At 52.7% G+C, this 23691-nt stretch overlaps 1 protein-coding gene across 6 annotated transcripts in view; it reads right to left on the bottom strand.

Moving 5' to 3' along the window:
- Nucleotides 1-6074: 6074 nt before the first annotated feature.
- The window catches only part of EBF4 (EBF family member 4), a 57921-nt gene continuing 40304 nt past the window's right edge, over nucleotides 6075-23691 (bottom strand). The window contains exons 8-18 of one of the 6 annotated variants that reach the window (XR_009344626.1): nucleotides 15266-15347; nucleotides 14338-14455; nucleotides 14117-14250; nucleotides 13895-14021; nucleotides 12206-12294; nucleotides 11982-12047; nucleotides 11703-11880; nucleotides 11419-11607; nucleotides 8674-8755; nucleotides 7127-7202; nucleotides 6725-6865 (exon numbers count right to left, since the gene is read on the bottom strand). Coding sequence is in view for 5 of the 6 variants with exons in the window: in XM_059133766.1 (XP_058989749.1) it covers nucleotides 6648-6865; nucleotides 8674-8871; nucleotides 11419-11607; nucleotides 11703-11880; nucleotides 11982-12047; nucleotides 12206-12294; nucleotides 13895-14021; nucleotides 14117-14455; nucleotides 15266-15347 (1486 nt within the window). In the remaining variant the exon portion in view is untranslated. Of the gene's footprint in view, nucleotides 6866-7126; nucleotides 7203-8673; nucleotides 8872-11418; nucleotides 11608-11702; nucleotides 11881-11981; nucleotides 12048-12205; nucleotides 12295-13894; nucleotides 14022-14116; nucleotides 14456-15265; nucleotides 15348-23691 lie in introns of all 6 variants that reach the window. The other 5 variants (XM_059133769.1, XM_059133767.1, XM_059133770.1 and 2 more) reach the window with 5 other exon arrangements.

Genomic DNA, 23691 nt, shown 5'->3' with positions numbered 1-23691 from the left:
GCTGGGCCTGGCTCCAAGAACAGCCTAGGGAGCAGCCCCAGACAAACCGGCTTTTACCACAGAAGCCAAAGCTGGCTGAGCTCGAGTCCCTGCCAGCCCCAGAGTGGCCAGACTCTCCTCCACCACCCGAAGGTCAACTCAGACGCTGGGTGAGTGGGTGGATGTGTGGAGGGGAGCCAGGCTCCCAGGTGAGCGGAACCCCAAGAGAGGCAACAGGAACAGGGGCCCAGGCCAGAGGGCTTTCCTGGACTCCTGGGATGGCTGCCAACTTTGGAGTGTCCCTCGGTCACAGTGCCAGACAGCCCTTTACAACCTTGCCATGGGGACACATCCACACTTCCCCTCTCCCCGGAGCCCTGGCAGGCCAGCCTGAGGGGCCCACTGCACAGCCAGGGAGGCCTCTGGAGCTGCCTTCACTCCCAGGCCGGCAGGGGACGGGGAAGGAAAGGCTTTGAAGAGACAAGATGCCGAGAGATGCTGGGTCCCAAGAAACAACAGACCTGCTATGGCATTTTTCCTTCCCCTTTTAAACACTTGACCCCTCCTCTCTCAAGGAATAAAATTACCTAAAGAATGTGCAAAAAAAAAAAAAAAAAAGGTCTTGTTTCTATTATTGTCCTGCTGAGAAGCCTCTTCTACATCTTTAGAGTCTGGAAATCTCTTCCATTCTGTCTCCAGGGGGGGGTTGTGCACTCAGAACCCTCCCACCATTCCCCTTGGCAGTCCTGGAAGCTCTGAACCCAGAGTGACCCCATCCCCCCAGGGCTGCCACTTGGCTCCCCTGCAAGGTTTGGCCCCCTTTTCCTTGGGGAGGTAGGTGGAGGCAGGTCTTTAGAATGGATGGCCCAAGATTGCCCTTATAGAAATCCAGTACAGGGGACCCAGAGCCAAGAGTCCAGCTGGGGAGAGGCAGGTTAGAGTGGAGGTAGAATGACTTAGGTAGAGACTTGAATTTACATTTGTTCTTGTTGAGTTTGCAGGCCGGGTCCCAGAAGGCAGCACAGCAGGCTGAAATACCAGGGCGGTCTGCTGGTCTCTGCATTTTGTTTCCCAGAGGCCTAACTTCCTGAGAAGTGGGGAAGGTGAGGGCCAATGAGTGCCTTCTGGGAGAGTAGGAGAGAGAGAGGGGTTGAGGGGAGAGGGAGAGAGGGAGGGAGAGAGGGAATGGACTCCCTGATGACAAATGGTATCTCCTGGGTAAAGGATGGAGTTTACCATGAAACAAGTAATTGCACAGTTAATGCAATGGTTTGTCACTAGACATACAATGACTGTAATTCAGCACGTCAACAAAATAATGGAGAAAGTCATGTGATTATCTCAAATATTTGCAGAAAAGCATTTTATAAAATTTGAACATCTATTCAAACTTTTAAAAATTTTATTTTTTTTTTAAAGATTTTATTTATTTATTTGACAGAGATCACAAGCAAGCAGAGAGAGAGGAGGAAGCAGGCTCCCGGTGCTGAACAGAGAGCCCGATGTGGGGCTCGATCCCAGGACACTGGGATCATGACCTGAGCCAAAGGCAGAGGCTTTAACCCACTGAGTCACCCAGGTGCCCCCAAATTTTACAAATTTCAAAGAAAATTAGAAATAAAAGGATATCTATAAAACCAAATGTGATACTTAATGGTGAAAAGCCAAAGTTTGCCTTTGGGATCAGGAACAAAACAAAGATGTCCGCTATTACTCCTTTTATTCAACAATGAACTGTCTATGACCAATGAATTTGTCTAGCCAGTGCATTTAGGCAAGAAAAAGAAACAAGGACTGGAAATGAAGAGATAAAATTGTCCTTTGTAGGGCGCCTGGGTGGCTTAGTGGGTTATAGCCTCTGCCTTCAGCTCAGGTCATGATCCCAGGGTCCTGGGATCGAGCCCCATATCAGGCTCTCTCCTCAGCAGGGAACCTGCTTTTCTCTCTCTCTCTGCCTGCCTCTCTGCCTACTTGTGATCTCTGTCTGTCAAATAAATAAATAAAATCTTAAAAAAAAAATTGTCCTTTGTAGTTAAGAAAATCCAAGATAATCTACGGATAAAGTATTACTATACATGAGTTAATAATGTTTGCTGGGTATAAGGTTATTGTTCAAAAATCAATTGTGCACATGAGAAATAGCGAAATCAAGAAAATGTTATTTATAATAGCATAAAGTAATCAAATACTGAAGAATAAGTGAAAGATGTATAAGACAGAGGTCTATAAGGTACTACTTAGAGAAGTTTTAAAAGATAGAAATAAATGGATATACCATATCCATAGATTGAAATAGTATATTAAAGGTGTCAATTCTCCATTAACTGACCTATAAATTTACAGATGCAATGCCAAGGAAAATTCTATAGGTTTTGAAAAATAGAAGTTAGTAAACTGATTATCACATTTATATGGAAATACAAAGGACCAAGTGTAGCCAAGATAATCATGAAAAACTAAATAGGACAACTTGCCATACTAGATTTCAAAACTTACTACAAATCTCAAGTAGTTAAGTACTTAAGATAGTGTGGTATTGGTGTAAAGTTTAAAAAAAAAAAAAAGACCAATGGATGAGAACAGAGAATCCAGAACAGACCATATACAAATGGTGGCTTGATTCATGATAAAGGTGCCAATTGCAGAGCAGGAGGTAAAAGTTGGTCATTTCAATAAACGGACTTGAGCCAAGTGACTATCCAGACAAAAATACACTTGACTCCTAGCTCACACCATACTCAAAAATATCTTCTTAATTTGTAGGTGGGTAAAGATTTCTTAAAATGATACAGGAAGCAATAACCATAAAGAAAAGTTTGACAACTTACACTACATTCAGTTAAGAAGTTCTGGTAAAAACCTCCTAATGAGGGGCACCTGGCTGACTCAGCCAGAAAGGCATGCGACCCTTGATCATGGGGTCATGAGTTCAAGCTCCACATTGGGTGTAGAGATTAGTTAAATAAAAACAATTTTCTTTAAATCTCACAATGAGTGTGAAGAGAAGAAGGTTCAGGAAGTAACAGGAAGATGAGTCCACAGGGATGGTCATTGCTGCACACTCATTAGGACCCTCATGTTGGGGGTCTTCTTGTGAACATCAGACTTCAAGCTTCAAAAAGGTGGCTCATTTCCTTCCATCCTCCGATGGGTCTTGTTTCTGCCACTGAGCGGTGGCATAGGAAGGAAGCTCAAGGGTATAGGTATGGGTAGGAAGGCAGGAGGTGGCCACCCTAGGCTCAGGAGCTAGGAGCTTTGGCGAATCATTGTGAAGAGCCTGTCTCTTCTAGGGGGGAAAGACCCTATGATGCATGAACTTTTTCCCATTTAGAGAAGTCATCCTAGGAAAGAGAAAGGATATTCCGACGGTCCATTCAAACCACCTCAAACATGTTTAATACTTGCCTCATTCTAAAATTGATCATGCAGGGGTGCCTTCGACTCAGGTCATGATCCCAGGGTCCTGGAATGGATCCCTGCATCGCATCGGGCTCTCTGCTCAGCAGGGAGCCTGCTTCCCCCACCCCCCAAGCCTGCCTCTCTGCCTACTTGTGATCTCTATGAAATAAATAAATAAAATCTAAAAAAAAAAAATAAAATTGATCATGCAGTGGGAAAACAAACCTTGGAGGTTTTGGCAAAAGCCTTCTAGTCCATCTTGAAAGGCATGAAATTTATTGTTTTAGCTTTCACATTGGGATCCACAACCCATTATAATTAATTTTTGTATATGGTGTGAGGTAGAGGTCCAGTTTAATTTTTCATATAAATATGCGATAGACTCAATATCATTTATTGAAAAGACCATCTTTCCCCTGATGCATGGCCCTTCCCATTTTTCTGGGAGTTTTTTTGGGACAAGAAGAGGGACCCCACTCATATGGGTGGGGGGTGGGGGAGAAGAGCATTCTGCAGAATACTCAGCTGGATGGCTTGTCCAAGCTGGTGTCTACCTTTGCTTGAGTCAGTGGAGCCTGTCCACAGCGGGTCCTGTCTGAGTTAAATGCAGCCCCAACGGCTGCCAGGTCCAGGGCTACCAGATCTATAGGGGAGGATGCAGAACACAACAGCCTGTTTCTTCTGGAAAATATATGAGGGAGGAAGGCAGAGGACTTTCTGGAAAGATGCTCTCTCTAAAGGGCTTTAAGTAGAGGCTCTTGGCACCTTGCCCATATCCCTTTGGACTTACAGTTCGGTTCTGGTACTTGCTCACAACATTCTAGAACAAAACCCTAATTGGTGGCTTTTCTCTGCAGGTGGGAGGGCAGGCCAGAAGTGCCAGAGAGGTCAGCAGCTCCTGGGATTAGTCCTCAGGCAACTTCAGAGGGCTGGAAGATCAGTACCCCAGATTCTCTGCCACTCGGTGGGGAAGCTCTGAAGTGTGCCCTATACTGTCTCCCAGAGTTCTCCAGCAGGGAACTTGTCTCAGGTTCTGCTTCTATGGGAATCCAAACTGAGACACGTGGGAAAGAACACTGTATTTGTCAGCCTGGGCCGCCATAACAAAATACCAGAGACTGAATGGCTTGAACAACAGAAACATATCTTCTCATTGTTCTGGAAGTTAGAAGTCTCAGATCAAGGGGTCAGTGATTCAGTTCCAGGTGGTGACGCTTTCTCTGGCCCATAGATGGACTCCTCACTGTACCCTCATAGTGGAGAGAAGGTTCTGGAGTCTCTTCCTCTTCATACAAGGACACTAGTTCTGTCAGACTAAACTAAACCTTATTTAACCTTAATTGTCTCCTTAGAGGTCCTAGGTCCAAAAACACCACATGGAGGGAGGGGTTAGGGCTTAGTGTATGAATTGTTTCATCCAAAGCCAGCATTTAGTCACTGATTTAGTCCTGCCTTCTGCGCACTAGGGGGTGGGCAGTGTTGAGTTGGATGGTGGTCTGAGGACAGTTTTGAGATCTTTGAAACAGATCTCACATCCTATTTCTATCAACTGTGCACCTGACCCACCCCAGGGACCAGAGTGTGACCACAACCCAGCTACCCCCTGCATCCAGGACATATTATAGCTCTTTGGGTGTTTAGCCTGGGCGGGACCTGGGCTATGGGAATCGCTTGGAGCCTGTGTGGAGCAGGGCGTGGGCTGGCGGGCTCTGGGACTCTGCAACATGGATTAGAAGCAAGAACAGAGGGGCAGGCTAGGGGAGCACGGAGATGAATGGAAGCCTCTTCTGGTCATGGGCCCCCAGTGAGCTGAATCCCCAGGTATTGACCAAGAACATAAGAGAAAGCAGTGGAGGCCTCTGAAGGGCATGAGCAGCCCATCTGCCTTGGCAAGTGTCTTTTGTCCAGAAGACCCCAGGGCATATGGTCATGGGCTGTGGAGCTTCTGGAAGCCAGAGCCAAAGAGGACCACCAGGAAGAGAGTAAGCCTGAGGCCTGGAGCTGGATGCTAGGCTCCCTGGACAGTGGGTCAAAAGAGTGGCTTCCAGAGTCAGCCAGCAGACCTTTGAGATCTGGGAGATACATCTCAGGGGACGGCAGGAATTCATTCCAGAAGGGGGATGGGGTAAATGAGCCTATTTACTTAACTACCTCTTTACTACCTTTCCTCCCAAACTCTGAGACAGGAGAGACAAAGGTGCCTAGGCCTGGGGGCAGAGGTGGTGGAGATCTGCTCAAACAGGCAACCTTAGGGCCAAAAGCCTACCCTGACCTACCTTGGCCCCATGACCTTCGTTCAGAGTGGATCTCTTTTCTGAGCCTCTGTGTAACCGAGTGGCGCTTTGTTTGTGCCGTTCTTGTTCCTGGGCAGTCCTCTGACAACCCCTGCCTTGGCCTGGCCAGACAGCAGCTGGGGGATGGAGTCCTCTGTGGCCAGACTATGCTCCCAGTCTAAGCTCCTGGGGTGGAGCCCACGTCCTGGGACCCCAGGCCTGCTAGCTTGCCCACCACCCACAATGGTCCTTGCGAGCAGATGTGGGGCAAGTAATCCTTGCTCAGCTGAACTCTGGGGCTGTTGAAAAAGCCTGATGTGTGAGAAGGCCACCCAGGGGCATGACTGGGAGGGGCCCCAGGAGAACAGCAGAACCACTGAGAAAAGAAGACCCACGCCAAGGAAGCAGGCCAAAGAGGCCAGGTGGCCACCTGCAGCTGTGTTTATTGTTCTGTTTTCTCCAACCTCAGCAGAGCAGAATGTGAGGCCAGTGGCAGCTAGGCCAATTCCATGGTACTATGGGGCCAGCCAGAGTCATATGTGAGTGGGGCCAGAGTCCATAAGATAGCCATTGGGAGGAAGACCCACCATTTAGGGGGCTTGGCACTCCCTCTTCTGCACACTCCATGCCCAAAGCCCCTGGTGGGATTCATATGTGGCAAGCATGAGTGTGCGGGCCTAGGAGGGGGCAGCCACAGGGATCGAGCAGCCATTGGAAGCTCCATGGGAGCCTGGGCAGGCCTTGGGAGGCTGCTGGGCACCACCTCTTGCCCTGGAGCAAGGTCGGGATGCTGGGCCAGCTGAGATGGGTCAGATACAAACAGGACCTCCCCAGGCCACTTCTCCCTGAGCTGTCCTCTTCCTCATGGTCCCCATCCCCTGCTCCTGTCGCCTGATGGTCCGGTCTGCACAAGGTCCATCTCTTCCAGAGGAACTGACCCAGTGAGGAAAACCCAGCATCCCGGGACCCCCCTGGGATGCTCTCCTGCTGAGAGCATCAGCACAGTGCTAAGGCTTCTGACCAGCCCCGAGGAAGGGAGGTGAGAGAAGCCTGTGGGACTGGAGGCCTCAAGCACAGGGTGGCCTGTTCAGGCCTTTGGGTGGATGTCCGCCCGAAGCCCTGGCTCAGCGTCTGTCTGTGCTGCCATCCAGGACGTGAGTGTGTATCCCAGAGGGACCTCCAGTCCGGGTTCAGTGGGGGCAACACTGGCAGACCTGGTGGGGAGAGGGAGACAAGAAAGTTCTGGAAAAAGGCTGGCTGTAAGGGGACAGGAAACCCCTTCTCTCTGCCTGTTCAGCTTGGGCCACTGGGGTGGGGAGGGGGAGCTGGCTGTGTGGCCCTTACAGCTGTCTAGACAAGCCCTGGAGAGAGAGAATTGGACCCCAGGGCCCCACCCTGGGTAACGTCTTCTGCAGAGTCTCCTGCAGAGTCTCCGCAGGGCCAGGGGAGGAAGCAAGGCCCAGCTGGAGACCTACCATGATTAGGAGTATGCCAGGCCCTGAAGCCCCCGGGCTGAAGAGTGGAACTTGTCGGAATCCTCAAAAGGCTGGTCTGTGGTAAGCAAAGACAGGAACCATAAGCTCCGTGCAGCCTGGGGACCTTCTCTGCCTGTGTGCCTCTGGGCGGGAGACAGCACGCAGAGCTACAGGGAGCCTGGCAGGTGCTGGGCTGTTCCTGTTCCTGGCAAACAGTTAGGTGAGGCGAACCCCTCGGACCTCTTAGGTGCAGCCCCAGGCCCTTGCCTGCCTAACTCCCTCACTGAAAAGAGGTGACTCTGGGCTCCACTTTCCAGCCCTGCTTCCTCCGCAGGGAGAGGAAACAGAGTACCAAGTCAGAAAAAAGGTCAGCATCTTGGAGAATGGACCCCCCTCATGCAGCAGGGGCGTGTCTCCCTCCCAGATATCCACAAAATTCATCACTTCCATCCTCCCCTCCCCTGCCAAAACCTCTGCCCCGCACCGGTTTTCTCTGCTGGTGGGAGACATCAGTGGCCCCCTGCTCCCCAAAACTCATATTTGAAACTCCAGACACACTCAGGTTAAGAATAATTATCCAGGGCGCCTGGGTGGCTCAGTGGGTTAAGCCGCTGCCTTCGGCTCAGGTCATGATCTCAGGGTCCTGGGATCGAGTCCCGCATCGGGCTCTCTGCTCAGCGGAGAGCCTGCTTCCTCCTCTCTCTCTCTCTGCCTGCCTCTCTGCCTACTTGTGATGTCTCTCTGTCAAATAAAAAAAATAAAAAATCTTAAAAAAAAAAAAAAGAATAATTATCAAAACTTGGAAACAAGGCAAAAAAAAAAAAAAAAAAACCAAACAAATCCAAAGACCAAAAGACTGTGCGTCCTTTGAAATCACCTAATGAACCCACCCTAAGAGTTATCTTATTCGAGGGCAGGTGACTCCCTGACTCACTCTATACCCCTGGTATAGGGCCCAGGCTTTGCTAAGTTGGATGTGGACCTGAAGGAGATCAATAACTGACACATGACCACCATTTCACTAATGGCATGTGGCTGGGGTAACATCGTCTCAGTTCTACACCCGTAAGTGGGGAAGTGGGAGCTGGGTTACACCTCATCTAAAGTCAGTCCCCTTCCACCCGCTCAGTGATCCAGACCCCCACAAGGGTGCCTACTACCTTCCCACACATGCTGGGAGGCCCAGGTCAAAGGCCTGCAGCCTGTGTGGGGTTTCTCCAGCTCTGAGTGGAGGATCTTTGCTCTGGGCTCAACCAGGTGGGGATGGGGCCTTGGAGTGCTTTCCAGCCCTTCTCCAACAGGATTCCAGTCTTCTCCTTGGTCAAGGGGCCAATGGACAGTCTCTGGAGTGGTGACTACCCAAAGCGATGGGGACCAGGGAGGTAGGAGCCAGATGGACACCCCGGGACTCCTGCAGAGCTCCCTGCTCTACATCCTCCAGAGACACCTGGCCAACCAGCCTGAGGCTCTGGTGACATGTGAATGGAGTGAGCCCCTGAAGCCTAGCTGCTCCACCGGACCATAGCAGGGCAGCACAGGTCACCCACCTGGAAGTCCCTCTCCGTGGGCTCTCGGGCAGGCCTGGGGTGGGGAGCTGGGTGGGCGCAGCACGGGGGCGAAGGCGCTCCTCTGTTTGACAGCGGAGATCATGTTGACAGGCGAGAAGGAGAAGACGCTGGTGGTGGGGGCAGCGGCCGGGAGGGACATGGAGGAGGCAGCGGCCAGCGGGGGGCTAGAGGGCATGACTCCGGGGCGGGGCAGGGAGGGGCAGGCGCAGCAGGGAAGGCGATGGGAGACACAACAGGGAGACAGCACCAGAGTGAGCAGCTCGGTTGGAGCCCTGGCTTGGGCACTGGGCCCCAGGGGGGCTGCTGACCCAGGCACCAGGCTCAGACCTCACTAGGGGGCTGCAGTGAGGGTCCTGGAGAGACCAGTATTGGGCAGGGTATAGAGGCAGACTAGGAGGCCCTGGGGTCCTGGGCCGGTAACTGCCTTCTGGGGGCAGACCCTTTCTTGGGGCTGCAAACACCAGGGCCAGACTAGGTCAAAATCAAAGCAATAGCAGAACACGCAACAAAACCAAATATTGGGAGGTGCCCTGAAAAGTGAACGACATGGAATAGATGGAATAGAACAGGTCACGGTTCCTGCTGAAAGCAGCTGGGATTCCAAGATGCTAAGGAACATTCTGGGCCTTGGGGTAACAATGTTAGAGTCAAAGATCAGTGTTCATAGCAGAGCTGGGGCAAGGGATCAGGGATGTTTGGGGGGATACGCACAGCTTCCTGTTTGTTGCCCAGGATCTTAACTCACACAAGTACCCTAACTTCCTCCACACATATGTTTCCCTTACCAACCTTCCCCACACACCTGCACTGGGCACTCTGTTCTCTGCCAGCTTAACACAGGTCCTTGTCACCCCTAGCCAGGGCCTGGAGGCCTCCTGTATCTCCCTCCTCCAGCCAGTCAAGTTTAAGCAAAAACACAGAAATCCATATCCTTGCATCTTCCTATTTGAGACCTCCTGGGCACCTAGGGCTGTTCACCGCTCCTCTGAGAATAGCCAGGGAGCCTCCTGCAACCAGGCTCTGGCTGCCCTTCCTTCCTGCGGCCTCCTCTTCTAGGGCTTTGGGCCCTTCTGGATCCTCCTTTCTACATTCTCATCGAAACCCTTTTCCCTGTCTCTCTCTTCTGAATACAAATAAGGCTGTGATTTGAGTGCTGTCCAAGCAGCTGGCATGAGGTGGGCGATTTCTGAAAGAAACCAATGGCTCGAGAAGGCTGCCTTTGGCATCAGAGCACACCACCTCCAATTCCCCTTGGATAAAGTGATGCCTTCAACAGCTACCCCTTTTCCAAATTAATGTTCTCAGCCTCATGGAGCACCCACTCCCAAAGACAGTGCTCACAGCTAATGGATGAGGATCATGGAGCTCTGAGGAGAGCTGGAGACGAATGTCAGAAAGTGTACTGTATCTTTCAAAGCTGGGAGCTCACAACCACATATTGTAGCTTGGGTAGTACTGGGATTTGTGGGTCCAACTGGGAGTTGCTGGTGGCCAAAGCAGAAAACCAAAAGGAGGCCCAAGCAGACAGATGTCATTTCAGGCATCTCCTGGCCAACTCAATGAGAAGAACACAGGGAATGGATGGGGATGTGGGTAAGACCTGGTTATGAGATGGGACTGACACTTAGGTAAGTACATGGTTCCCAACTGATGCTGGAAGCAGGGCTCAAGCCACTTTAGAATTCTTGATTCTCTGGCTGAACAGGGAGATCCCAGATGGGGTGGCTTCTGCCCCCCGGGGCAGTAGGTTCCCCACTTCTGACTGCACTGTGTGTGTGATGGAAGAGAGGGGTTGGTAGTCTAGACCCCACCAGTTTAGAATTCAAGGGGCACCCAGAATCTTTAAGAATGCTGTTCCAATCTGATGGAAGTGGAAGAAGAGGAGTCTGGCCTGAGCAGAGAGCCAGGAGACACAGGGGTTTAGGTAGAGACAGCAGAGGTTCATGGCCTGTGTAAACACGGGAATATGGGGTTTTGGGTCCCAGAAGCTGAGCCCAGACCACCAGGAGAGAGTCAGGCTCAAGCCCACAGCCAGGAAGAGCAGTACCCAGGATGTGAAATCATGCACCCTTTCTAAGTCTGGGCATCTCACGCACAGTGGCGCATTCAGATCTGAGAACACCCTAGGCAGGGGGACACTGATCAAATTTTACAGACAAGAAACTGAAGCTGAAAGAAATAAAGTAACTTGCTAAATGACAGCTCCTGACTTGGGCTTTCAAATCCTGAATCCAGCTGTCCGACCACACGGACTTCCTTTGCTCTTCCCTAGCTGACTGCAGGGAGCCACATCTTCCCACCAGTCCTGTTTCCCCACCCGCCCCCCAGACAGGTAGAAACCCATTTGGTCTGAGCCATTAGTTCCCTAGGGCCTCCGGCAGGGGGCGCCAGCCTCCCCCAAAGTCCTGGCGTAAGACGGAAAGGTGGCGATCCGCCAGGTTTCATCTGGATACCCCGGCGCCGGGTTAAGGCCCCTTTCAGAAGGAGAGGAGGGCTAGAAACTAGGTATGCAGCTGAAATCGGCAAAGAGACTAAAGGTGCGAGAACTGCCCCGGCCCCAGGGTCCGGGATCCTGCCGAAGGGTGGGCTTGAGGGACAGGCCTCCAACAGCAGAGACGGGTCACACGACTGTGGTGAGAAAGTCGCCGGAAGCCCCCCACCCGCCCTGGGCTGGGAGGGGGCAGGACCGAGCCCCATGCAGCTCTCCGGGCCGGGGACACTCACTGGCGAAGGGCGAGGTGGCCGTGGAGCCATTGAGGAAGCTAGGGGACCCGGGCACGCCTAGGCCGGCCACGCCCGGTGTCCCGTAGCCGCCGAGGCCCGCACCGAGGCCGCTGCCGTAGCTGCTCTGCTGAGAGCCGGGGCTGGGCGCGAACCCGCGCGGGGACGCGCTGCCACAGCTGCGCGCGTAGCCTGCGGGAGAGGGTGGTCAGGCGCGCAGCAAGGTCAGGCGCGCAGCAAGGGCGGGCGCGGGGTGGGGAGCCGCGCGCTGGGGCAGCGGGACGCACCCGGCTCCGGGCCCGGCGTGGCGTCCCCGACGGCGATGGCCAGCGGGCTGCTAAAGGCGTTGATGCCCACGACGGCGGGGTGCGGGTGGCTCGGGGCCAGGGGTCCGAGCGGCGCAGGCGCGCGTGGGGCGCTGTACAGAGCCTCGGCCACGTCGGCCGCGCGCTTCAGGAGGAGCTCCTGCGAAGACAAGAGCGGGGCACGGCCGGGGCAGCCGCAGGCGCCGGGAGGGGGACAGTCCCCGGCCTGGCGGCGCGAGGAGGCAGGCGGAGGCGCCATACCTGGTTGCTGCTGGGCACTCCGTACAGGGCCTCCGCCAAGTCGGCCGCCCGCTTCAACAGCACTTCCTGGGGGCGGGGGAGGAGACAGCAGGACGGAGGGCCAGCCCCGCGGGGCGGCCGAGGGGCCCGGGGTCCCCTCTGCCTCTTCACCCCCGCCAACCCCTCCCCGCCCCCCCGGGGACCACAGGTCACCCTCATCCCCGTCCCCACGCCCCTCTGAGTACCTTGGGCAGCCTCTCGGGATCTCCGGGGTGTCTGGGGATGGCTTTCTGTAGCCTCTGGAATCCATAGTCAATGGTGGGCTCATTCAGGGCTGGGGGAAAGGGCCGCGTTTGGAGGACCCCCTCCCAGCGCCTGCTGCAGGGCCAAGCCCGCCAGCAACCAATCTGGGAGCCTCGCTACAGACCCCCCTCAACCAGCCCAGCCCCAAACTCTCGGCACACACGGGTCAGCGAGATTCGGTTCGCTGAGTGTTCTCTGTTCCTTTCTTTGCTCATTGATTCAACAGATATTTACTGAGCCGGGCCCTGTGCCAGGTGCTTGGCATTAACACACAAGCACTATACCATCCCATCTGTGGTTCGAAAAAAGGACAACCATATAGACGTATTAGTTTCTATACTCCTAGGGGTAGGACTGGAGGGAGAGCTTTCTGTCTGCATGATCAGAAGTAGCATATTAATTACAAAAGTTAAAAACTCCAACAGTCTCCATTTATCACCAATCAGGCGGGCTCCCAGCAGTATCTGGCCATTAGAAGTGTGTGTGGGCCCCGGGGAAGGGACTGTGGCCCACATCCAGGGCTCTGCGGGCCAGGGGGCAGACTCCTGACTAGGCATCCCCATGACCTCCTTCTCCAGGTGGGTCTGGACCAACTCACCAAGCCTCAAAGCCCTACCCATTTTCTTCACAACCAACTCCAGATTTAGTGAATTTCCTTCTGTTTCCCGGGACAGGGAAAGCACTCATTCCCAGGTCTTTGCATTTGCCATTCCTTCTCCAGGACTGCCTTTCCTTTCCCAGCTCTACCTCCTTATTCATCACTGCAGTCTCAGCTTAGCTCTGTTAAGCCCACACTGCCTCCTAGAGGTCCTTCCCTCCCCTCTCCACCTGTAACTTCACCCACCTCACGCTTAGTTCCCAGCTCCAGCCACCCCACCCACACCCCCTTAGACTGCAACTCCCTACCAGTAAGTTAGGATCGCTACCGATTGTCTGGTGCGGTGCAGGGAAGGGCTAGGAGATTATCTGTGGAGAGTAGGATGGGGACAAGTGGGTGGCTGGGGCAGGGCAGGAGAAGGAAGGTGGAGAGGGTCCTGGCCAGTGGTCAGAGAGGGGATGGGGTATTCTATACTCCAGTCTCTGTTAACTTCTCACCCTGGCTTTCTGCAGGGGCTGTGTGTGTGTGCGCGCGCATGTGTGTGTATGTGTACACACGTGTGCGTGCCCGCGCAAGTGCCCGCTCACCTGTTTATGCCCATACAGAGGGAAGACTGGGGTGGCTTGGGAAACCAAGAGACCGAGGGTAGATTAGGGAGCATCGAGCCCATTTTGGAGAATCTTTGAAACAGATGTGCCGCTGCTGGGAGATATTCTAGACCCTGGGGAGTGTGTGTGTGTGCGGTGGGGGGGATTTGTGAGGGTGAAAGGTGAAGAGTGCCCTGGCGAGGAGGACCATAGGCAAGGAGGAAGTCCGGCAGGGTGGAGACTCGAGCCTGGGAGGGGACTGAGGAGTCAGGCCAAAAAGAGAGAAACGGAGAAGCTCAGCGAAGGAGGAGAGGTCAAGGGATCCAGCGGCCAACTTGAGATACTGGCTAACTCAGAGACCCAGGCTCTGGGGCACCGAGTGGGGCTCCTTCCAGCAACCCTAAGCCTCTCTGCCCCCAACCCCTGTCCCCCGCCTGACTCCTTACCTGTGTAGACAAAACGGCCGGGGGCTCCCTTGCAAAATTGCTTGGACTTGTAGGACAGGGTCACCTCCACCACCCCGGGAATGTGCCGCGGGGGCGTCTGAACCCGTATGGCGTGGGGCGTGATGAGCTGCGAGGGGAGAGGGGAGGCCTGCGGGTTCCAGCCCGGGGCGAGGGGAGGGCCCAGCCGCGAGGCCCCAAGGGAGACTGGCGGGGGTGGCCCACCTCGCTCCACACGAGCACGTTCCCGAACACGACCTGCAATCCGTCGAAGAAATTGTCACCGATGACAATGACGGTGGCGCCTCCTGTGGTCCAGCCCTCCCCGGGGCTGATGGCCTTGATACAGGGGGTGGCAGCTGCCAGGCAGGAGAAGAGACAGGTCAGGGGCCTGTACCAAGGATGGGACTGGGGGCTGGCTGGGCCCAAGGGCCGGGGGTCCTGACCTTCAGAGGGGTCCAGCCGGCGCGCCCTGCGACCATGCTTGGAGTTGTTGTGCACAAACATGTTGTCGGACACGGCCAGCACGTGTCCGTCCACACTCACTGTCGTGGATACCACCACCTGCAAGGAGAGCGGAAGCCCGCCTGGCTTAGGCCCTCAGGGGTCCCCTGCAGGCTGCCAAGGCCGGCAGAATTCTGGGCAATTCTGAAGAACTTGGCCATGGTGGCTGGCAGTTGGAGCTCAGAATCATGGGTGTGGGAAAGAGATTCCCCCAGGGGCTGAACTCATAGAAGGGGAGGTGGGGGGGGCAGGCAGCTAGGTCAAGTGACAGCCCAGATGCACTGTCTAGGGCTGCCCAGGGGAAGTGATCGCCAGGAACTAGAAAAATCCAGAGTCCTGAAAAAATTGCTGGCTCCTTGGGCAGAATGGCTACTGTTTTGGGGACATACCTGCATCCTGCACTGTATCCTCAAGGCTCCAAGGCAGGAATGTGTCTTAGGCAAGTGGGAGTGAGAGTGGGGGGAGGCAGCCTCAGCCTGAGAAACCATCAGCGGGAGCCCCCGCCCTTGGGAGGAAACTGGGGCTGCCTCCTTCTCTCCCTCCCACCCTTCCCTGAGAGGGGTGTGCAGGTTGGGGATGTACTAAGGGCAGCTGCTCTCTGCTTCACGCTATGCAAATTAGCTGGGTCGTTAATCATGTAAAAATGTCACAATTAGCATCTCCTTAAGTGGGACTCTAATGAAGCCTCCCTTGGCAGCCAGCATAAGCTGAGATGGAACGCCCCACCCCCAGCAGGCACTGGGCCCTAAAGCACAGGGCTGGGCAGAGAGCTGCCCTGGGGCTTTCCCCGGGGTGGCAGGACCACAGCCTTCCCCACTCACCCCATCAGGAAGGGCTGGGTTTGCAAGGGGACCCCTCTCCCAGGCCCACCTGGAAGCGGCGCATGTCTCGGGGATTCCCTGCATTCTTTAGGCAGTTCTGGTTGCACTTGAGGAAGAACTTGAGGAAGAACCTGAAACAGTGTGGTAGGAGAGTTCAAGGGCTGGGGTAGGGGGTCTGGAAACGGATGAAGATCTAATGGCTTGCCTCCATGCCCCTCCCCAGCAATGGCGACTCCCCTCTGCCTGCTCACACCAGTCGCACGCCCCCTATTCCCACAACCCGCTATCTCTGCACAGGATGCCTGATACACACCAGGGAGGCCCTTCTCAACAACTATCCCACACCATGTGGCATACTATGTGTGCATCACATGTGCTGTGCACCCACATCACACAGCATACCCCTCCTCCCGAGTATACTATCTCCCACACAGTGTATACTCGTAATAATACATCCATCCTATATACCGTATATGCCTTATATATGATCACTCACAAAATACAGCCATCACGCACTGTGTATACCCTTCACAGAGCATACACAATACATAGTCCACATAGAGGCTATAGTCATCGTACCCATATGGTATACTACCCCCACACAGAGTCTATACCCATATGTGCAGCGTATGCCCATCTCATACAGTATATGCACAGAAAGAGTATATCTATTAATATACCACTTTATGTTGTATATGATTACCCAAAATACAGTCATGGCAAATGCCGTCCAGTCATCACAAATAGCAAGTAGATCGCCTTTCCTCCTTCTCAGCAGATTCCACCCGTCCCCCGCCCCACACCCCAACACAGCCCTCTTGTGCACAAATCTTGCTCACACATAGCAGGCTCCCTGCCACGGCACATCCTGCCCAAACAGATCTCCCATGCATGTCCTGTACACCCCAATATACACACAGTGATAACCTCATCAGACAGAGCCTATGCCCATCACACACACGCGGTGTACCCGTCAGACACACTGGACAGATGCACAAGGAATACCTTCTTTTCACATATGGTAATTGGAAAAAAGCACAGTATGTGCAGTGATGAGACTGGTTTTTAGACAAGCACATGAGCAGTTGGTCCTCTGGTCCTTGCAGTTGGCTGGGGGGAGGGGGGCGGGGCTCGGCCTCTCGGCCTTGCCAGCCACCAGGGAGGCAACCAAGCGTAATACTTTGGATCTGTGCTCTTAGTGAGCTCAAAATACTATCACTCTCTGCCTCTGCGCCCCTGGGACCCCACATGCATCCGGGGAGATGCCCTTTACAAACTGCGGCATGCAGGGCAAACATCTGCAGGTGCTGGGGGACCGGCACGTGGCCTGCCTCCTGGGCCATTCCATGAGCTCTGCCAGTGCATGTCCTCATTTTACAACCACCCCCTAGTTTTGAACCCCAAATCTGAATATCCAGCTTAAATCCCTAAAGTGGCCTCCAAAGCCCACAAGCATGAACTTCACATTCAGAGGAAGATTTGTCACTGGTTTTAAAAGCAAATTCCCAAAGAGGAGGTCCTCAAGGGCTGGCTGGGGTGTCCAAAAGGACCGTCCCTCCTGGGAGTCAGAACCAGTCATTTTCCTTGAGATGTGCCTCCGCCCAGGCCCGGCCTCTTGTCCTCCACAATGCTGACACCTAACCGCCTGTCATATCCCTCCACGGAGTGAATACGCTTCTGGGAACCCACTTTGTTTTCCTTTTTATAGGGATGCTACATCTGCACACATTTACATCCACAGCCCCCCAAAATACTCGTACGAAGTGTAGACCTTCTATACACCCCTACAGAGAAGGATTGTGAGATGCGGTTAACTTATAAGACCCCAAACAGGGCACACCCACCATGTAGACCCTCCACACTCACCCCTACTGGGCACAATGCAGTGCAGACAGCTTACATGCCCCCAAACAGTAGCCAGTCCAGTGTAGATGCCCTGCATACCCATAAGGTCACCCCAAAGTGCAGTCACCTCAAGTGCTCCCCAACAGCACACCTGTTCAGTACAGACAGCCCATTTATCTCTCATAATCTGCCACAGTACTGGTTTCCAATATCCATGCGAGACACCTCATGGTGTCACCCGTGTCTACATTAACTGTTTTATGTGTGCCCCGCATTTACATGACATAAAATGTAGACACCCCCATCACACGTGGTGCAGACCACTTCGCTTAAACGTTCATCGGCTCAGTCCTTTACAAGGTGCTAGAAGGAGGAGGGCAAGCATCAGGAGAGGAACAGTCCCTGTCCTCAGGGGCATTCATGCCAGCCCTTGGATATCACAGATGATGCAAGCGTATGAGTGTCCCAAAGGTGACATACACTTCCCTTACATCCACACACATGGCCACTGCACCCAATCCCACTCCCAAACCTCCAGGGTCCAGAAGAAGGGTTCCTGAGATAGAGCCCGAGATGTGGACTTTGGCCCGTGTGCTGACTCACTTTGTGACATCTCTAACCTCCATCTCCAGCCACCAGGAGAACCAGGAGAGTAGCAGCTGATCTCCTGAGGCGTCTTCCGGGGACAGCCTCTGGGACATCCTCTATTTCTGACCTCCCACGGCCTCACTGCTGTTTTCTTGTGGCAGCTTGTCCCCCCACCTGCCTCCCGGGAGCCCCCTCAACCTTTCCTCAGCAGGTCTTCCCATCCTTTCTCTTTCCAGTATCATTCACTTCCAGAAATAAGTCACAGGTGGTATTTATTCTGGGTCTGTATCAGTTCCACTCCCTGTCTGACCGGCCTTTTCTGGCCATTCTAGACTTCAGGAAGTGTCCCCACTTAGAGCCCCAGGGTCCAGCCTGTGCCTCCATCTCTGCAGACCTGCCCCAGGACATCTCTGCCTGGTGCACAGCGGTGCTGAGGAAGAATTAGCCACACGAGGCCTGGGCCCTCCCTGGTGGTTTCGAAGGTGAGTCTTTCCCCCTGAACTTTTAGCTCAGAGCTGCACTCAGTCAACACCAGCGATGGTAGAGCAGCTGTCTTAGTCACTGCCCACTGATGGGCCGTGAGGCTGCTCCCAGCCAGATGGGGATGAGCCAATGCCAACAATCCCCAGGGCCCCCGCTGCTACTGTGGTGTACTCCCTGAATCTGCACCAGCCTCAGGGGTGTTAAGAAAAATTACCCACAAGAGGAAAATAAGGCACAAAGATGAGGAGTCCTTTCCGAGTCATCCTGGAACAGTGGTTTTCAAAGTGTGCCTCCTGGCTCAGCAGCCATGGTAGCACCTGGGAACTTGCTAGAAATGCAGAATTTCAGGTCCTACCCCTAACCCAGCTGAAATGCTTCCAGTGGGGCCCAGCCATCTGTGTTTTCATGAGGCTTCCAGGTGATTCTGATGCCTCCTAAATTTGAGATTCTGATGCCTCCTAGAGCTACACTATCCAGTACATCAGCCACTAGCTCCGTGTGGCATTGAGCCCTTGCAGTGTGGTTTGAATTGAGATGTGAGTATAAAATACACACCAAATTCCAATGACTTACTTAGAAAAAAAAAAAACCCACAGACTATAAAATAGTGACTAGGAACATTGTTGTATTGGTTACATGTTGAAATAATATTTTAGATATACTGAGTTAAATAAAATATATTGTCACAATTAATGCTACCGCTACCAATTCCTTTTCTTGTTTTTAAAATGTGGCTACTAGTGAAAATTTAAAATTACACTTGTGGCTTGCGTATTTATATTGGACAGTGCTGCTCAAGAGTATTATGTTCCCAAAGCCACCTAAGTCTTGTCTAATTCTCTAGGGGGATGTAACTTTGACTTGTATTTGGTATTGATTGGGTCTAGATTCTGTAAAGGTGGTGCTAATTTGCAGGAAAATGATATGATGCAAATGGTTTTCATGGGGAGAAGTAAATACTTTCTATTTGGTAGAAAAATTTGCCCTGAAGTTTGTAATTGTATCATTCTATAGACATTAACTAGCTTTGTAACTACCTTGGCAACTTTTTCTTTTAAGGTTTTATTTATTTATTTGAGAGAGAGACAGAGATAGTGAGAGCACAGGCAGCGGGAGAGGGAGAAGCACGTTCCCTGTGAGCAGGGAGCCTGATGTGGGGGTCGACCCCAGGACTCTGGTCAAGTGCACAGCCCTGGTTGACCTAAGTATCCCCAAGGAGAGTGAGCATTTTAGGATGCTCTCTGCGTCAGTGAAGGACTTGTGCCCAGGTCCGGACCCATGGTGACCATGAGGCTCTAAGAGGGCATGACTCCTCATCTGAGCCTCACAGGAAGAGGAGCAAGAGAGAGGTGAAGTCTAGGGACCTGCCATTAGGTCATTAGAATTACTATAAGAAAAATACTAAAAATACAAGCATGAGTTACAAAGAAAATACAAAACTACACCCATGCAGAAGTAAAAAGTGATCCAGGCCTAATCTCTCAAGCACTTAGTAAGAGCCTGGAACTCTGTGAGCTCACCGTTGGCATTACCTTGTCTAATCCTCTCATAACCCTGAGGTGGTGGAGATTGGCGATCATCCCCACTCTACAGATAAGGAAACCAAGGGTAAGCATCACTACAAAGTCACACAAAGGCCAAAGTCTGGATACCAGCTCGGGACTCCGTGAACCCCCGGATACTGACAAGAGTCATGGAAAATTCCCTCTAATTGGGGCTCTCGAAGTCCAACCCTGCCCCAGCCCTGGGGCTGGCAAGCAAGCCTCATTCAAAAGGAGCCCCGAGAGGCAGGCTGTACCGGGACATGTTTAGCCATTTCGTGGCCATTTCCCCAAGGTCACAAATGCAGCAAGGTTGCAAAAGAGACTCAGGACCCCTTGCTCCTAATTGGAGGCCTTTGGCTGTTGTGACTGCTGCTCTCAGTCTGAGCAGGTGTCCAAGATTAAAGACCAGTTGCATAAGACAAGCCGAGTTGAAATTCAGTGAAGGGTACTGGTGGCTCATTATTCTCTTCTGGCCTAGATGTTCAACATTTCCATTATTAAAAGTTTAATACAAGACCAGAGGAAGAGCTGTGGTCATCCAGCTAATAAGGGAGGTAGTTAAGCATCATGCCTCAGGCGCCTATGATTTCAGCGAAAGGTAAGAGCAGTTCGCTCGCACACCTGCCCTTACCGCGTCCTGAACGTAGCTTCGCCTTCCTGGTCGTTCCTATAGATGCTTCTTATTCCTCCCTGTACAAACAACGCGAGATGAAATGGAAATGAACCTTCCCTGTCAATGGAATAATCCCTACCAAGGAAGCAAATGTTGGGTTGAATGTGACTCTGGTGCAAACATCTGATGTATATTGTAACTTCGCAGGGGTGTCACCCCTCCCCTCATAAGGAAAGCCCTTCAGCACTGTGCTTTCCATGAAGCAACACGTGGAGGTGAGTGATGGGAGTCCACTTGCAAACTCTGGGTTCTCAGGGGGTGGAAAGCGGTGTCCAGGCACCATGGTGGGGGATGCCTGCTGGATTACTCATCCCCCAAACACTGTGGGCCTTGGCTGTTAAAGGGCTCACAGCTCCCCCAAATCCCCTCAAGTTATCCTCAGCCAGAAGCGTAAGCTCCTCGCCAGCAGCCCCCAGCCAAAGACAGACTGACATCACATGGGGGACCAACTCCCTGTGCTTTTCATATTCCAGAACTCCCCAAGGGCTCAGGCTGGTGCCAGACTCCAGCGGAGACTGTCTCCTTGCTAAGCTGCTCCTGTGGCTGCTGTTTCTCTCTTTTTCCTCCCAGAGCTCTCCTCCAATAAACCCCTTTCATGAGTGCCCCCATCTCCAGCTCTGCTCCTTGGAATCTCATCCTAAGATACCATGTCACAGTTTTGCACCACGTTTGCCCTCCTGATGTCCCACGGGAGACTCCCTTAGAGCAGGAATCACGTTCCCACTTCCAGAGACAAAGCTGTTAGTAAATGAAAGAGCAGGATGAAGCCCAAGGATGCTCACAACCACAGGACTGTCCAGAGTGGGGGAAGGAACGCATAGATCACAAGCGCGGTCCGACGGAACTTTTCCCAAAATGATATCCACTGGCCACATGTAGCCACTGAGCACCTGACATGTGACCAGTGTGACTGAGAAACTGTTTCCAGTTTGGTTTCATTTTAATTTATTTACTTTGCCTTTTTTTTTTTAAGATTTTGTTTTTGCATTACCTCTACATCCAACGCGGGACTTGAACTCACAACCCCGAGATCAAGAGTACCATGTGTCACTGAGAGCCAGCCATGTGCCCCATTGTTTCATTTAAATTTAAACTGAGAGAGTCACATGTGCCTCAGGGCTACTGACTCTATGGGATAGTACGGATCAAGAAAGAGGAATTGGTGTGAACAGATGAACAGGTTGGGGCAGCATCTTCCAAACAAGTGTCCTGCAAATACCTTGGGAGAGAAAGCAGATTGGGAGAAAAGCATAGAATAAACCTGGATATTTATTTCTAAGTCCACAGTTGGAATTTCAGCCTGGGATGGGAAATGGGGGCCAGGGGAATCCTCTGCTCATTTTGACTCCAAAGGGCTTGCCTTTGAGCCCATGAACCTCCAAAGAAACAGAATGTCTTCCCGAGGCAGGGTCTGTGTCCTGTTGTTCCTCCCTGTCTGCTGCTCCCTGACCCCAGCTCAAGGGCAGAGGAATTTCTAGAGGGCTGGACCATTCATTTCCTCATTCATTCAACATGCCCACTGGAAAAGATGTACTAACCACCTTACATGAGTCAGGCAGTGCAATCTAGAGGTGAACAAGGTCTTAAGGAAAACTACAGTCCAGCAGGAAAGAGAGAAACCTGAAGCCCAGTTAATACCACAGAGTAGTGGACACAATTTGCTCAGTGTAAGTGCCCCAGCCACTATGCCTGGTAGAGCTGGTCAGGCTCCTACAGGTCGCATTTCATCTTGGACATCTGGGGTCTTGAAAGACCAGGGGCATTTTCCCTGAAAGAGGAGGAAGAGGCAAGGGCCCTTCCTGCAAAGGGAATAAACAGCCTAGCCCAAGGACTGGGGGCATGCATGGCACACTTTTCCCTGTGGTACCTGACAAGGTGGAGCAGAATGGGTGTGGACCATGGTCTGGGGGTTTGGCATCAAATCCTGCGGGATTATGGAAACTGTGAGTGATGGGGAGTCAGCACAGTGTGCCTTATTGCCTGTGTCATTGGGAAGTGTCTTGCCTCCAGGGAAGTGGGCACCTAGGGATGGTAAGCAAGGAGGTTGGTGTGATAATCCAGGCCCAGGTTGGGGTGGCCCAGATGGGGGTGGTGTATGCTACTTCCTGATCTTGGCCTGGGGCAGCAGCCAATGCCGAGTGTCCCCAGGGCCATAGCCACCTGCCAGGCCTGGACCTGGCCTCCCCACCATGATCCCTACTTGGGGCAGAGGTGGCTGCAGTGCAGATGGGCTGGGGGACTATAAATAGCCGGGGCGCATACATTAGCATGCCAATGCACCCGCACCCCATCCTCTATGCTAATGGCCCACCATGCGCCTGAACACCTTCTGTTCCCCTGCATGCATTTGCATGCGCAATTAGCATAATCTTGTATAATTAATGAACAGCGTCAATTTTAGCTCCTAAGTAATTTGATTAACATGTTGATAGGGCACTTACTAGGCTCTCCAAACCGCAGGGCTGGGCATGGGGCCTGAGGAGAGGGGGAGAGGTGGTAAAGAGACTGATATGGGGCCCCCAGCTGCCCATGAAGTGCGGTGGTGACTCCACTTCCCTGAGGGAGGGATAGCGGGATAGAGGGGCTGCTAAAGGGAGGCCTCTGGGTGCCCCACGTGAAGCATCGGGTCCAGGCAGGAGCACAGTTACTGTGGGTCACCTGAGCATGAAGCCCATTTTGTGCCCATGTGGACAGAGACATACATACACATGTCCTGCATCCCCCCCACCCCTCTAGCCTTGGGAGTCCTCTGAGAATGCAGGATGCTAGACTCCAAGGGAAGAACAGAAGAGGAGCAGGGATGGAGAAAAGGTGGGAGGGATAGGGAACGGGAGGGATGGACAGATAAACGGAATCCATAGAGGAGGGAGATGTGCTTGTAAGTAACTTGGGAATATGAAGGGGAGCGGAGGGGTCTCATAGCCTGAAGAAAAGAAGTTGTGAGTTCTTCTGGCTTTTTTGGGTGGGTGAGCCAGGCTCCCAAGCCAGAAACCTTGGTGCCTCCTATTTATGAATCATGAGAGAGGCAGAGGTTGGAGGTCAGGAAAGCCGGACACTTTCCTTAATGTGCCAAACGACCCAGGACAGAGAGGACAGAATGCTGAATGTTGCTCCCTTCCCATTCAGAGGCAATTCCATTCCAGCCCCAGATCTCCCAGGACCCCTGCCAGAGGCTCAGACTCCTTTCCTGCTCATCTGTGACTGTGGTCAGTTAGCTCTAAGTGATTTTCTTGGTGCTATTGAGGCTAGTTCTCTGAGATGGGCCATCAGGGTGAAGGTAGGCTGGGGTAAGATATGATATTATGGCAGGCCCTGCAAAAGTACATCGGACTTAACTTCACA

The sequence above is a fragment of the Mustela lutreola genome, chromosome 9 (genome assembly GCF_030435805.1).
Source record: "Mustela lutreola isolate mMusLut2 chromosome 9, mMusLut2.pri, whole genome shotgun sequence".
Lineage (NCBI taxonomy): Eukaryota > Metazoa > Chordata > Mammalia > Carnivora > Mustelidae > Mustela > Mustela lutreola.
Note: the sequence above shows the minus strand (reverse complement) of the source record. Positions and strands in the feature narration are given on the sequence as shown.